Genomic DNA, 17,209 nt, shown 5'->3' with positions numbered 1-17,209 from the left:
TGAAATGCATCCTACATTTCCATCCTTTGTGTTGTTTACCGATGAAGCAACGTTCGGGCGTGATGGAGTCTTCAACATGCCCAATTCGCATGTTTGGAGTGAGGATAATCCACTTGCCACAGTTTCTAGCGCTAATCAAATGCGCTTCTTCGTAAATGTGTGGGTCGGTGTTGTTGGGGACTGTTTAACTGGGCCGTATCTGCTACCTAGACCATTAAATGGCAGGCACTATTACAATTTTCTCGCCAGAGCATTGCCAGAATTGCTGGAAGACGTCCCGCTCCCTACAAGACGACGCATGTTGTTCGAACATTGCGGGGCGCCGGCACATGTCAGTAGTCGTGTGCGTCGATTACTGGACCGACAATTCCCAGAAACGTGGATTGGCAGAGGTGGTCCTGTACCATGGCCTACTCGATCATCAGATATGTCCCCTCTGGACTTTGTGTGGGGAGAGATGCCCAACCTTGTTTACACAACTCCTGTTGCATCAGATGATGATCTGGTTGCCCGGATAGTAGCAGCAGCAGGAACAATTCAGGATAGTCCTAGGGTTTTTGCCCGTGTTAGGCAGAAAATGATCCGACGGTGTAACCTTTGTTTACATGTCAATGGAGGCATTTTTGAAAATCTGCTGTAACTGAAATTCGGTTGTGTTAATGTGTTGTCTCTTGGTCATAAAAAATGTGAAAGTGTTTGTTGGTTTAATTAATTTGTCACCAGAGAAATCTTTCTCTACCAGTTTAAATACACCTCATAGGAAAAAATGACATTAGGGAAAAATATTTGTTTTGATGTCCCCTACAACCTCCCAGAGTTTGTCGTTTTAAATACTTTTCACCCTGTACAGAGGCGCAAACCGTGTTCCGAATGATATATTAAATAAAGTAGCTGGTGGTGTGTTTGTGTCTCTTAGTAGTAGTTTATCTTGTAGTGAGGTTGAAATAGATAGTTTTGCGAATTACTATGGGTAGAGGTTATACTCAACAGCCATACCAAAATAATAATTGGCTCCTTCTACCGACCCCGCGACTCAGATGATATATCAGCTGAACGCTTCAAAGGAAACTTGAATCTCATTACAAATATGTACCCCACTCATACAGTTATAATTGGTGGAGACTTCAATATACCCTCGATTTGTTGGCGAAAAACACATGTTCAAAGCCGGTGGAAGATAGAAAACATCTTCCGAAATTGTACTACATGTTTTCTCTGAAAATTACTTTGAACAATTAATTCATGACCCCACACGAATTGTAAATGGTTGCGAAAACATACCTGACCTCTTAGCCACAAATAATCCTGATCTAATAGAGAGCGTCATGACGAATACAGGGATTAGTGAAGGCAAGGTCATTGTAGCGAGGCTCAAAACCAAATCAACCAAAACCAGTAAAAATAAACGTGAAATATATCTACTTAAAACAGCAGATAAAAATTCGCTTGATGCCTTCCTAAGAGAGGGTCTCCATTCCTTCCAACCTAATTATGTAAGTGTTGACCAGATATGGCTCAAATTCAAAGGTACAGTATCGACAGCAATAGACAGATTCATACAGCATAAGTTAATAAGAGACGGGACTGATCCACCATGGTACACAAAAGACGTCAGAACACTGTTGCAGAAGCAACGAAAAAAGCATGCAAAATCCAGAAGAACGCAAAATTCCCAAGACTGGCTAAGTTTCACGGAAGCTCGAAATTCAGTGCGGACGGCAATGGGAGATGCTTTTAATAGTTTCCACAATGAACCATAGTCTCAAAATATGGTAGAAAACCCAAAGAGATTCTGGTCATATGTAAAGTACACCAGTGGAAAAAACAGTCAATACCGTCACTGCGCGATGGCGACGGAAATGTTACCGATGATGGTGCCACTAAAGCGGAGTTACTAAATAGAGTTTTCCGTAATTCCTTCACGAAAGAAGACGAAGTAAATATTCCAGAATTCGAAACCAGAACAACTGTTAGCATGAGTGACATAAAAGTAGATATCTTAGGTGTTGCGAAACGCCGGCCGAAGTGGCCGTGCGGTTCTAATCGCTGCAGTCTGGAACCGCGAGACCGCTACGGTCGCAGGTTCGAATCCTGCCTCGGGCGTGGATGTGTGTGATGTCCTTAGCTTAGTTAGGTTAAACTAGTTCTAAGTTCTAGGGGACTAACGACCTCAGCAGTTGAGTCCCATAGTGCTCAGAGCCATTTGAACCATTTTTTTGTTGCGAAACAACTCAAATCACTTAGTAAAGGCAAGTCATCCGGTTCTGATGGTATACCAATCAGGTTCCTTTCAGAGTATTCAGACACAATAGCGCCTTTCTTAGCAATCATATACAACCGCTCACTTGACGAACGGTCTGTTCCTGAAGACTGGAAAGTAGCACAGATCACACCAATATTCAAGAAAGGAAATTACAGACCCATATCACTGACCTCAATTTGCAGTAGGATTTTGGAGCATATACTGTACTCGAACATTATGAATCACCTTGAAGAAAATGACTTATTGATACATAACCAACACGGATTCAGAAAATAACGTTCTTGTGCAACACAGCTAGCTCTTTATTCTCATGAAGTAATGAGTGCTGTCCACAAGGGGCTCTCAGATCGATTCCACATTCCCAGATTTCCAGAAGGCTTTTGATACCGTTCCTCACAAACGACTATTAATCAAATGGCGTGCGTATGGAGTGTCGTCTCAGTTGTGTGACTGGATTCGTGATTTCCTCTCAGAGGGGTCACAGTTCGTAGTGATAGACGGTAAATCATCGAGTAGAACAGAAGTGATATCTGGCGTTCCGCAAGGTAGTGTCATAGCCCCTATGCTGTTCCTGATTTACATAAATGATCTAGGCGATAATGTGAGCAGCCCCCTTAGATTGTCTGCAGATGATGCTGCAATTTACCGTCTAGTAAAGTCATCAGACCATCAATTCCAATTACAAAATGATCTAGAGAGAATTTCTGTACGGTGCGAAAAGTGGCAATTGGCACTAAACAAAGAAAAGTGCGAGATCATCCGCATGGGTACTAAAAGAAACCCGATAAATTTTGGGTATACGATAAATCGCACAAATCCAAGGGCTGTCATTTCGACCAAATACCTAGGAATTACAATTACAAGCAACTTAAATTGGAAAGACCACATAGATAATATTGAGGGAAAGGCGAAACGAAGACTGCGCTTTGTTGGCAGGACACTTAGAAGATGCGACAAACTCACTAAAGAGACAGCCTACATTACACTTTTCCGTCCTCTGCTGGAATACTGCTGATCGGGGTGGGATCCTTACCAGGTAGGATTGACGGGGGACATCGAAAAAGTGCAAAGAAGGGCAGCTCGTTTCGTGTTATCGCGCAATAGGGGTGAGAGTGTCACTGATATGATACGCGAGTTGGGGTGGCAGCCACTGAAACAAAGGCGATTTTCTTTGCGGCGAGATCTATTCACGAAATTTCAATCAGCAAATTTTTCTTCCGAATGCAAAAATATTTTGTTGACACCCACCTACGTAGGGAGAAATGATCATCATAATAAATAAGAGAAATCAGAGCTCGAACGGAAAGATTTAGGTGTCCCTTTTTCCCACGCGGCATTCGAGAGTGGAATGGTAGGGAAGCAGTATGAAAATGGTTCGATGAACCCTCTGCCAGGCACTTAAGTGTGAATTGCTGAGTAGCCATATAGATGTAGATTTTATGTGGTGTAGTTTCGGTGTAGCCGTGCTGCCTCTCGACCGTTTCCATTTGCTTGGCCGTACACGAACACCATCTCGGCTCAATAATTCTTCTTTGGTGGAGAACCACGGCCATAGAAAACTTATGAATAATGTAACTGTCAACAGTCTAGAATTTCAATTTATAAACGTTTCAAAAATCGCTGTGAAACGCCCGCTAAACCCGCCGGGCAGAACACGGTATTAAGATTGTGGAAAGGGTTAAAGTGTTGGTCAGCTTCACTCAAAATTGTAATTTATTGTAATTTAATAACACCTTTAAACCAAAAGGGCACATAGCTGAATCTTTACAACTACGAGTTTCAAAATGAAATTACTTTCACGGCTGAAGGCTTCCAAACAAGAAATCTTAAAAATCAACAAGATAAAAATGCAGTTAAAGTAGCAAATAATACACATATATATATAAGATGCAATAGAAACGCCTGAAGACCAGAATTAAATTTCAAAATTTTAAATTACATTACCATAATCTTTTAAGGCAGAAGCCGCAATGTTTTCGCTTAAGGGGAAATTTTGAGAATAAGGCTTTAAGCGGCTGAAGGCCCACAGTTGATTTTCCAAAATTTCAAAATACCTTAACTTTTAAATTTTCAATGGCCGAACGCACGCTAACTGAGAAAGCAACGCAACGACAATAACTAAATTTAAGGATAAGGTTTTAAGGGGCTGAAGGCCCAGAATTTATTTACATAAATTGATTTACATAAAAGATAATAAAAAATTTCTTTTAAGACATTGGCTATAATAGATTACCAACAGACTATTAAACACCTATAAAAAGGACAATACGGCACTCGGACGCCTCCAGGGGTGGGGGGCTGCCTTCGAAACATTAACGTTCACTTAGGTGGGACAGGTAGTGGGCCCAACTACACTTGATCCGTTAGAAACTCAACCAAGAGACTGTCACAGACCGAACACTAACGGCCACAAGGCAGAAAATTCCTCTGGTGCACTTGAATTGTAGTGAACCAATATTATTCCACCTCACGGCGGCTCGATTTCTCCACTAAAAACCTCTGGTGTTGCTCACAGGAAAAGCACCCCAACAGCGAACCACCAAAACGAACGACACAACATGAACGGATGTGGTTTGGGTACTTAACACACCACTCAACTTTGACGTCCTGGGTCAGTGAGCCACGAAGCTCGTAGCGATCGGACAGCTCCACACACGCTTCGACACTGTGCAGGAACCGCCAGCGGACCCAGCCGACTGCACCACACGGAGATATCCTACCTGTTCCGCACCAACCGACCGACTCCCTCAGAATGCCGACAAGATGTAAAATAGTCGTCAGTGGAAATAAAGCCAACTACACACACAACCTGACAAACTCTTACACGAAGACCTGAACGATACCCAACAGTCACTAAGCACGCACGAAGACAAATCAGGAGTCGATGCACACACACACACAGCTGACTCATGAACGATCAGCGAGCCAAAACGCGTCGTCCGGTAGGACGACCGACTGACGGTTCACCAAGACCGTGGCCCAGCTCAAGTAATGCGTGGCGGCAATGGTCGGGCGAGCCACGTCGACGCAGACCTCACTGCTGCTCCAACCCGACTGCACTAGTGCCGCATTGCAACTCCCCAACTGACTGGCAGACCCGAACTAGCGACCTGAACTGGCTTACGACAGACAACGACCGGGAAGTAATAGCAGTTGATCAAAGATACTATGAGAGGGGTGCGATGTCACTACCCGAATTTACTGTATTATTATTAGACCATGCGGCATCAGACTTCTGGAAAGCGGCTCTCGCGTGTAATAGGTTTGAATAGACACCCCATGGTGATCCAACTACTACACGGAATTTTTGGAATAAATAATGATAATGGCGCGTAACAAACTTATTTTTACGTCTCTATTTGATTATTAGTAGCACTGATAATCTCATTGAAGTGACTGAACAGGGAGCACTTAATTCTGTATGTTTGATATTGCCTAGCAGGAGGACATTACTCATTTAAAACAATACCACAGCCTGAAATCGTTTCACAATACATAAACACGCATGAAAAACACTTGAACTTGTTTTAGGTTAATTGTAATTACTGAATTTAATGTTACTGAGCTTGCATTGTGCTGAAGGCACAATGTGTACTGTGGTGGCAGCAGCAATTTGCTTGAACACTTAATTAATGAACAATATAGATCTGCTTGTGAATATAGTTACTGAAAACAGTAACTGAGAATCACGTTGCTCGGACGCAACCGAGTAATTTCTGACTGTGGCAATGTACTGAAAAGCCACCACATCGAGCATGAAGCGGCGTCTGCTGGCAATTTCGGCGTTAATTCCGACTATTTCCTCTTGTAATATAGCTACGCCGACACTCACGTACCACTGTTCATAATAATACTCTTGTAAGATAACTTCTAGTTCGTTGGTACCGAAGTGAGCTCACCAATGGACCTCAGTTATTGAGATCACAATACGCCGTTGGATGCAGCTACTGGTCCCTTCACACCTTCCATTGGCACAAGCAACTCGTTGCAATTAACACAGCATTGCACCATGCAATGCCATGTACCTCAGAGCGGGAAACCGTACTATTTTGCCGCTCACAGCCCATCTTCGTCGAAATACCTCGTATTACAAGCCCTAGTGTCCATTTAGCTTGTAGCCATACGGTAAACGAAGTCCATATCTGTTTTCAGCTCACATCTACATGGGCTGTTAGCAACGTTACCATAGTACACACCAGCAGTCATTTTTACGCCACTTAACACTTGTTCTGCCTCAGAGCTACGCCAGCTTACTTCTACCACCAATATTTTGCGCCAACCTGTACACTGTTCTCTTCTCGGGGATCACCCCCGCACATAAACATTATTTTTCATTGTGCCAAGTTCTCTATTTGCAATTAAACATACCATAGCATTGCAATATTCAGTTACAGTCATTTTCATATATTAAAGTTGTTGTGAATTAGCAGGAGCCAATTCACGGGGTTTGGAGGAAACCGAAACGCACGCGTTTAAGCTCACGCAGGCTGGCGTGAGGTCTGGAACAGGTAAAGCAATTATACTAGCAAGAAAAGTACGTAGCTGCTGGAATACTTAACTTTAATCCATAATTGGTGAACATCGGTCTGACTGTACATGCATCACAATATAAATAGCAATTGATAATGGCGCCTTGCTAGGTCGTAGCAAATGACGTAGCTGAAAGCTATGATAACTATCGTCTCGGCAAATGAGAGCGTAATTTGTCAGTGAACCATCTCTAGCAAAGTCGCCGTACAACTGGGGCGAGTGCTAGGAAGTCTCTCTAGACCTGCCGTGTGGCGGCGCTCGGTCTGCAATCACTGACAGTGGCGACACGCGTATACTAACGGACTGCGGCCGATTTAAAGGCTACCACCTAGCAAGTGTGGTGTCTGGCGGTGACACCACAAAAGTAATATTACATTCATATTTTTACTACACGTAACAATATTATTTAGTTTAATTCTTTTGTTATTTCTCTGTCAGAGTGCAGCACAAGCCAGGCACTGTCTCCCGCATAGCGTTCTTTAATTTAGCTGCCACCAGGCGGAAGCACTTCCGCTTTGCCTTCGATTCTTGCCCACAGATGCCATAAGCATCCACTTTCTCTACCGTTGCGCCTTAACTATGCCTAGCATTCACTAGACGGCACGTTGTCACATTACAGGAGATATACTGATACGTGCTGCTAGTCCCGCTCACGGTCAGGCAAACCAGCAACTCAGTAACACCAGTAATTTAAATTAACGTACTGAAGAAGTACGTTAAAAACAAGGTGTAATATACACGATGGCGGGAACATGAGCCACGCACAGCTCACACTGAACTTCAGTAAAACACAAATTATCGTCAGGTTGTGTATCTTTGGTTATATAAGCCGATCCTGTCAAAAGTAAATGCAAAAGCATTTGTGTAATATACAGGGCTATTACAAATGATTGAAGCGATTTCATAAATTCACTGTAGCTCCATTCATTGACATATGGTCGCGACACACTACAGATACGTAGAAAAACTCATAAAGTTTTGTTCGGCTGAAGCCGCACTTCAGGTTTCTGCCGCCAGAGCGCTCGAGAGCTTATGTGAGACAAAATCGCGACAGGAGCCGAGAAAGCGTATGTCGTGCTTCAAACGCACTCACATCAGTCAGTCCTAACAGTGCAACGACACTTCAGGACAAAGTTCAACAAAGATCCACCAACTGCTAACTCCATTCGGTGATGGTAGGCGCAGTTTAAAGCTTCTGGATGCCTCTGTAAGGGGAAATCAACGGGTCGGCCTGCAGTGAGCGAAGAAACGGATGAACGCGTGCGGGCAAGTTTCACGCGTAGCCCGCGGAAGTCGACGAATAAAGCAAGCAGGGAGCTAAACGTACCACAGCCGACGGTTTGGAAAATCTTACGGAAAAGGCTAAAGCAGAAGCCTTACCGTTTACAATTGCTACAAGCCCTGACACTCGATGACAAAGTCAAACGCTTTGAATTTTCGGCGCGGTTGCAACAGCTCATGGTTGAGGATGCGTTCAGTGCGAAACGTGTTTTCAGTGATGAAGCAACATTTTTTCTTAATGGTGAAGTGAACAGACACAATGTGCGAATCTGGGCGGTAGAGAAACCCCACGCATTCGTGCAGCAAATTCGCAATTCACCAAAAGTTAACGCGTTTTGTGCAATCTCACGGTTTAAAGTTTACGGCCCGTTTTTCTTCTGCGAAAAAAACGTTACAGGCCACGTGTATCTGGACATGCTGGAAAATTGGCTCATGCCACAACTGGAGACCGACAGCGCCGACTTCATCTTTCAACAGGATGGTGCTCCACCGCACTTCCATCATGGTGTTCGGCATTTCTTAAACAGGAGATTGGAAAACCGATGGATCGGTCGTGGTGGAGATAATGATCAGCAATTCATGTCATGGCCTCCACGCTCTCCCGACTTAACCCCATGCAATTTCTTTCTGTGGGGTTATGTGAAAGATTCAGTGTTTAAAGCTCCTCTTCCAAGAAACGTGCCAGAACTGCGAGCTCGCATCAACGATGCTTTCGAACTCATTGATGAGGACATGCTGCGCCGAGTGTGGGAGGAACTTGATTATCGGCTTGATGTCTGCCGAATCACTAAAGGGGCACATATCGAACATTTGTGAATGCCTAAAAAAACTTTTTGAGTTTTTGTATGTGTGTGCAAAGCATTGTGAAAATATCTCAAATAATAAAGTTATTGTAGAGCTGTGAAATCGCTTCAATCATTTGTAATAACGCTGTACTAAATTACTGGCAATTAGCATGACTTGATACGGTTGTGGAATAAAATAAATGAGCGAGGCACAGTTTTAATGTTGGCGGCGGCCTACCTGCTGGTTGAAGAGCTGGTCGAGGCGCTGGTGCGGCGCGCGGCCCTTCTTGGTGCGGACGAGCAGGTAGACGGTGCGCAGGCGCGGGCAGGTGCGGAGCAGCTTCTCGACGAGCACCTTGCCCAGGAAGCCGGTGCCGCCCGTCACCAGCACCGAGGCGCCGCCGAAGAACTCCGCCACCGGCGACTCGCAGCCGCGGGCCTCCGCCGGCCGCTGCGCCTGCTCCTGAGGTTGCAGCTCCGGCTGCGTCTGGCCTTCCTCCGCCGAGACGTACATGGCGTTTGCTGGGGGCTGCCTGCACACACGCAGTCGCGTCATTCCTTCGTCCTCTCATTCTTTTTCCTCGTACCCGGGTGCACTGTCATCAACCAGCGATATCTATACGTTATGGTTTCGCTGAAGCTGTTTTATATGGATATGTTTTACTCTGATTGTTGTTCAGTTGCAATCATAATATCATGTGCAGAAGAAATGTTATTTTTTTTTTATTTCGACCATCTCAGTTACACTGACATAAAAGTCTGCTGCAGTGCTTGCCGGTTTCGGGCTGATACTCTCAAACCACACACCTTGTTATTAACCTAGCTTCTTCCTTTCTTTCTTTCGCTTTCGCTGTAGTCCCACAGCGATCGCAGGGTCGGCGTGGTTACAACGGATTTGGCAGTGTTAGTGTTAACGATGGTCAGATGCCCTTCCTGCCGCCACCCCGTACCGTGTCTAATGTAAATCGTGAAATAGTGCGGACGTGTTTCAAATGTCTGCGACGCGTGGAACTGGTTCAAATGCCTCTGAGCACTATGGGACTTCTGAGGTCATCAGTCCCCTACAACTTAGAACTAATTAAACCTAACTAACCTAAGGACATCACACACATCAATGCCCGAGGCAGGATTCGAATCTGCGACCGTAACGGTCGCCGGCATTGTAGCAGCAGTAACCGATCTAACAACTGCGCCAGACACTTGTTGTATTATACAGGCGTTGCTGACCGCATCGCCGTATTCTGCCTGTTTACATATCTGTGTATTTGAATACGCATGCCTGCCTATACCGGTTTCCTTACAGCTTCAGTGTATATTCATAAACGACATACCTGCTCTCAGCCGTAGTGCATAAAAACGGCAATATTTCTTACGGCAGATGGGGGGAGAGGGGTTGAGTATAGTATAGTTGAGAAAAGTACAACGCCCCCTGTAGGTTAATGTCTATAATTATATGATTCTTTTTCAGTCGGCCTCTGTGGCCGAGCGGTTCTAGGTGCTATAGTCCAGAACCGCGCTGCTGCTGCGGTTGCAGGTTCGAATCCTGCCCCGGGCATGGATGTGTGTGATGTCCTTAGGTTAGTTAAGTTTAAGTAGTTCTAAGTCTAGGGGACTGAAGACCTCAGATGTTAAGTCCCATAGCAGGATGCGACCGTAGCAGCAGCGCGGTTCCGGACTGAAGCGTCTAGAACTGCTCGGCCACAGCGGCCGCCGTACCATACGAAGTTTTACGAACTTTATATCATACGATTTGAGATGCTTCTCGTGAACTTGTGGTTGTTGCTATATAAAAGCTATTTTCCGAATAATAAAAAGAAGTTAATTTATCATGGGTGTGATAAAGTAATGTGTATCAATTGAAATGTACCGCTGCTGCACATATATCAAGAATACAGTTACAAATGAATAGAAAATAATTTAGACACTTCTTATTCTGTAGTAATGAGGAAAACGTTTTTATTTAAATATCGGGGCGACACGGTCCAAGAAAAGAAGAGGTACAACAAAGTGTCTACGAAACAATGTCGGAAGATTTTTGCCGTATTCGCGAAAGTAAAATTAATTCGCAAGAACTTGGTAAGAAAATATAGAAAACTTTACAGACCTTTAACGAGATACGTAGATCATAAATATGGCTCACAGCTCAATAATAACGACTTTTGTAAAATATGGCTAACCTTCTGAAGTCAGTATCTGGAGAAAACGGTTCCCACCGGTGTAGTTTTCTATAGTCTATTATAGATGGCGTTTTCGTATGAAGTTTTGTTAGAAATAACCTAACTGAGCTGAAGTCTGATTATTTCGCCCCAGGACAACGCGTTTTACTCCCGAACTGTCTGCACGTGGAGTATGTGAGTCAACCTAGTCACTAAATTATGTAAATCAGCCAAATTCGTTTACTATTCCCATTAATATATATCTGTTCTCTAATCCCTATAATCATTAACAACCAAGTTATTACTCGTGAAAGTGTGACAACATGACTCTAAGTACGACGTAAACATAACCTGCGTATGAAACTTCCTGTCAGATTAAAACTGTGTGCCGGACCGAGACTCGAACTCGGGACCTTTGACTTTCGCGGGCAAGTGCGAAAGGCAAAGGTCCCGACTTCGAGTCACGGTCCGGCACACAGTTTTAATCTGTGAGGAAGTTTCATATCAGCGCACACTCCGCTGCAAGAGTGAAAATCTCATTCTGGAGATAGCCTGCGTAGTTTTTACCCTCGCCGCGAAACTTACACCAATAGCGAACAAGCAGCTTTAATTCTATTGGTCGGTGGCCAGGAATTACTGGCGGGCACCGCGATTTATGCGCCCGACCATATCAAACGTTAAGGCATATACACTCACTTTGAAATTAACATTGCGCACGCGTTTGTAACACATCCACTCAAAAGACATCACACAACACACATGCAACTGCAACAGAATTAATTTTAAAGAAAGAGACAGTTTATGTAAAGGAAAAATAGCTAATGATGGGCCAACAAAGCCGGCCGAAGTGGCCGCGCGGTTCTGGCGCTGCAGTCTGGAACCGCGAGACCGCTACGGTCGCAGGTTCGAATCCTGCCTCGGGCATGGATGTGTGTGATGTCCTTAGGTTAGTTAGGTTTAAGTAGTTCTAAGTTCTAGGGGACTAATGACCTCAGCAGTTGAGTCCCATAGTGCTCAGAGCCATTTGAACCATTTTTTTTGGGCCAACAAAGCTACAGCGAAAGTTAATGGATCCCTTCCAGCAATTTTATTTACGTAGCAAATGTTAAGGAAAGGAAAAGACAGAAAATAGTTTTATAATGAAGCCAACTATTGGTAATTTGAACTGCTAAATTCTGTTAGTATTTAACTGGGAGAGCGCACAGCAGTGCAGCTTATCTGTTGGAGGCGGTTTGTGATGTGCAGACGAAGTTCTTACATCAACTCCGTCCGTCATAGTTCCATGGCCAAGTACGCTGGGTGAGGCTATTCTCGGTTATATTGCAAAGTCATCTGCAGTGGCATTTGACAGGCCACTGGCTGAATATATGTAATTGTTGGTGACAGTCCACAGATTTAGCACATGGTCGATTTTACTCGTTATACTTACTAAATTCTAGCTTCAGTACTTTACACACTCTTCGTGATAATTTCCTACCGCGACAGAATTGTTCGTCACGTGTGCATAAGACTACCGCAACTGCAAAATTCACATTCAGCAAGACTGTTGTTGCATCTGATCCGCAACTGTAATTACATTGATAAGCCAAAACAGTATGACAGCTGCCACTGCGACGGTGGATGCAGCCTAGTGGTGTAGTGAGCATGTGACGTGTAACAGAAGTATGGTGTGTAAGCGGAGCAGACACGGCCAGGGGATCACCCTAGTGAAGATATGAGCTGCAAATGGGGAAACCCATCGAGATAAGCGACTTTGACCAAGGGCAGATTATTATTACGCAGAGTCTGTGAACGAGTGTCTCGAAAACGGCGAAGCTGGTCGAATGTTCACGCACTATTGTCGTGAGCACCTACAGAAGTGGGTAGAAGGACAGTGAAACTACAGCTTGGCGTTAAATGGTTGGTTGTCTACGACTCTTCACAGAGCGTGGGGTTCGGAGGCTTGTCTGCCTTGTAAAGTAGGATAGATGATGATCTACATCTACATCTACATCCATACTCCACAAGCCACCTGCCGGTGTGTGGTGGAGGGTAATTTGAGTACCTCTATCGGTTCTCCCTTCTATTACAGTCTCGTACTGTTCGTGGAAAGAAAGATTGTCGGTATACCTCTGTGTGGGCTCTAATCTCTCTGATTTTATCCTCATGGTCTCTTCGCGAGATATACGTAAGAGGGAGCATTATACTGCTTGACTCCTCGGTGAAGGTATGTTCTCGAAACTTCAACAAAAGCCCGTACCGAGCTACTGAGCGTCTCTCCTGCAAAGTCTTCCACTGGAGTTTATCTATCATCTCCGTAACGCTTTCTCGATTACTAAATGATCCTATAACGAAACGCGCTGCTCTCCGTTGGATCTTCTCTGTCTCTTCTATCAACCCTATCTGGTACGGATCCCACACTGGTGAGCAATATTCAAGCAGTGGGCGAACAAGTGTACTGTAACCTACTTCCTTTGTTTTCGGACTGCATTTCCTTAGGATTCTTCCAGTGACTCTCAGTCTGGCATCTGTTTTACCGACGATTAATTTTATATGGTCATTCCATTTTAAATCACTCCTGACGCTTACTCCCAGATAATTTATGGAATTAACTGCTTCCACTTGCTGACCTGCTATATTGTAACTAAATGATAAAGGATTTTTCTTTCTATGTATTCGCAGCACATTACACTTGTCTACATTGAGATTCAACTGCCATTCCCTGCACCATGCGTTAGTTCGTTGCAGATCCTCCTGCATTTCAGTACAATTTTCCATTGTTACAACCTCTCGATATACTACAGTATCATCCGCAAAAGCCGCAGTGAACTTCAGATGTTATCCACAAAGTCATTTATGTACATTGTGAATAGCAGCGGTCCTACGACACTCCCCTGCGGCACACCTGAAATCACTCTTACTTCGGAAGACTTCTCTCCATTGAGAATGACATTCCGCGTTCTGTTATCTAGGAACTCTTCAATCCTGTCACACAATCTATCTGATAGTCCATATGCTCTTACTTTGTTCATTAAATGACTATGAGGAACTGTATCGAACGCCTTGCGGAAGTCGAGAAACACGGCATCTACCTGGGAACCCGCGTCTATGGCCATCTGAGTCTCGTGGACGAATAGCGCGAGCTGGGTTTCAGTGATCTGTGGCATTGCTGCCGAAAGAGCACAATGGTAGCGCACGCGCAATTGTTTCGGAGCACACCGTACATCGTACTTTATTGAACATGGACCTGCGCAGCAGACCACCTCTAAGTGTTCACATGTTGACCCAACGACTGCTGTGGGCAGGGGACCACTGACATTCGACCTTCGATCAATGTAAACGAGTCGACTCTTCGGGTGAATCACATTTTTGCTACACTAAGTCGATGGTCGTCTCCCGCCATCGAAGTGAACGGCGGCTCGAAGCGTGCAGCTCGCTACGGACGCAGACTGATGGGAGCAGTACCATGCTGTGGGTGACGTTCTGTTGCACTAGCGTGGGTCTTGTGGTAGTAATCGAATCCCTTCAAGCTTGACACCTTCGCCGACGGTGATGTCATCTTTCAGCAGTATAATCGTTCGTGTCTCGGAGCCAGAACCGTGCTACAGTGGTTTGAGGAGCATTATAGTGAACTCACCTTCATGTCTCGGCGGCCAAATTCGCCTGATGTAAATCCTATGGAAACTATCTGGATCACCATAGGGCGCCATCGCCAAGTACGCAAATCAGCAGCACGTTATTTACGTGAATTACATGACTTGTGTGTAGACATCTAATGCATATACCACCACAAACGTACGAAGTAACTGTCGGATTCCTGATACGCAGAATCGATTATGTATTTCGTTCCAAAGACAGACAAAACAGCTATTAAGCAGGTGGTCATAATGTTTTGGCCTATCAGCGTATGTTTATCCCGACAGTTATGGCTTCATACAATAGGCTGTTCACTAAGAAGACAAATAGAATACACAGTTTTATGGTGCCCTGGCTGTCACGATGAGGTTAAATAGAAAAACAATTTCACTCACACGGTTTCGATGATGACAACGCCTACTTTCGGAAGCATTGTCCGTACCCGCTGAGACACAGTCCATTTTGTAGAAACCGTACGATAAAAAAAATGGCTCTGAGCACTATGGGACTTAACATCTGAGGTCATCAGTCCCCTAGAACTTACAACTACTTAAACCTAACCAACCTAAGGACATCACACACATCCACGCCCGAGGCAGGATTCGAACCTGCGACCATAGCGGTCGCGCGGTTCCAGACTGAAGCGCCTAGAACCGCTCAGCCACACCGGCTGGCCCTGTACGATATTTCTGTCCATACTGATCACGTCAACTTTCACTACATCCTGCTACGGTAATTCCAACGGTCAGTCGCTAAGTTCCACGATTCACTATCTCAGCAAATTTTCGCATCTCAAATCAACAACGTGAGTCTCGCCACACTGTAGCGCGCGCACACACACACACCACACTCAGTTAACTCTACCTCACTATATATTGCTGCTCCGATGTCACTTTCGATGTAGGTCTCGCTGCTTTCATGCCTACGATTTACACATCTATTACAAAATAGAGCTATTCTACACCATCAAAGAAAGAATACTAGTTTACGAAAGCAAAAGAAAAGGCGGAAAAAAGTGGAAAAAAATTTACCTGTCACTAATGGCTATGTCTTCACAAGTCACACCGTTGTATCTTTACCTATACCGATTCCATAAAAGAATACGTTATGAGGACAACAACGGGGGGAAAACTGACAACAGAGATGGCACAGCAGAATAACAAAATTCGAGGGAGTATTCTAAGATCGAAAACTGGAGGCGTAATGAAATCTGAGACCAAACCACTGGTGTGTAATGAGAACGATACCACAACACAGTGAAAACACAACTGAAGGCATAATCGTGACACGCGCATTGTTGATTTGAGATGCCAAAATGTGCCGAGACAGTGCCTCGTGGAACTTAACTACTGACCGTTGGGATTACCATTGCACGATGTAATGAAAGTTGAAGTGATCAATGAGTTAACATTGTATTGTCACATAATTCTGCGCTGTGTTTAAAATTTCAGTTCTCTAGCATATCGGGAGTTAATTTGAAATCAGTTGCGAGGACTGCACTGAACAAACAGACGGACAAGAAAGTAGCCCCTCTCCCCAAAAAAAAGTGTTAATAAGATTACACCGTAAGGCACAAGCTGCAGGTGGTGTTGTAATGTTCCCTTTGCATTGTCAAAAACACTAAAGGCAACAGCAAGTAGACAGACATGGAGATTTTGTAGCTGTAATGGAATCCTGTCTTCGTCTATTCATGCAGTGTAGTTTCACAATTCATGTTACACACTTCTAGAGTTGTAGAGGGGATGTAGTAGATCAAGTTTTACATAGGAACCCATGTCTGGAAACGTCATCCAACAACGCTACAGGGCATCAAAGTTATAGTCGCTGGAGCCTGTAAATGCATGTAAATACAGGGTGATTCTTTGATGACGTTACAAACTTTCTAGAATGATGGCGGAGGATAAATGTATCAATTTGAGGTAAGATTCGCTGCACCGGACGCGAATGTTAAAGTGAAAACTGTTCTGATACTTCTGACAGTCGAATACATGTACTGGTACTGTTGTTACTGGGACTGTAGGGTTGGCAGCTATCAGAGGTGATGGTACGGACAAAACCAAGGAAAAAATGTCTAGTAGACGTGGGCTCCAAGACGCTTACCTCAAGAGATACGAGCACTTGTTCAACAGAGGATATGAGTTTCACAGTAGCGAAACTAAACAACTGCTCCAACACGGAATGACTTTGAAACACGTATGTAACGTAGCAGCGATGGCGAGGCATTGCAGCGTCTCTGACCAGAGAGTATGCGGTTGACCGCGCGAGTGTTACGAGCAGTACTCTGTCAGTAGTCGTTGCGAGCAGTAGCTCTGTTCAGTTGCGTCCAGTACGCTAGTAGTCGTCATGTAGAGCAGTACGCTAGTAGCCGTCATGCAGAGCGGTCGGTCATTGGTAGCAGCCCAGTGCGGTTGTGTGATGTAGTCTGTCGGCATTCTGGTCAAGAGGCTGAATGAGGTATATTATTAATTAAGGTAATCATCAGATAATGTAAAGTTTATTTATTGTAATTAATTTCCAACAAGTGCCCCAATAATAATTTTGATTTCAAAAGCAATTTTACAAAAAAAAAGTTTTTTTTA

General features: G+C 44.3%; 1 protein-coding gene across 1 annotated transcript in view; it reads right to left on the bottom strand.

Annotated features, from left to right (window-relative positions):
- The window catches only part of LOC124711682 (fatty acyl-CoA reductase wat-like), a 184,704-nt gene that overhangs the window by 91,084 nt on the left and 76,411 nt on the right, over positions 1-17,209 (bottom strand). The window contains exon 2 of the mRNA XM_047241881.1: positions 9,098-9,392. Within this exon, the coding sequence (XP_047097837.1) occupies positions 9,098-9,373 (276 nt within the window). The 5' untranslated portion in view covers positions 9,374-9,392. The remainder of the gene's footprint in view (positions 1-9,097; positions 9,393-17,209) is intronic.

The sequence above is a fragment of the Schistocerca piceifrons genome, chromosome 8 (genome assembly GCF_021461385.2).
Source record: "Schistocerca piceifrons isolate TAMUIC-IGC-003096 chromosome 8, iqSchPice1.1, whole genome shotgun sequence".
Classification (NCBI taxonomy): Eukaryota; Metazoa; Arthropoda; class Insecta; order Orthoptera; family Acrididae; genus Schistocerca; species Schistocerca piceifrons.
This window is presented reverse-complemented; position numbering and strand designations above follow the sequence as displayed.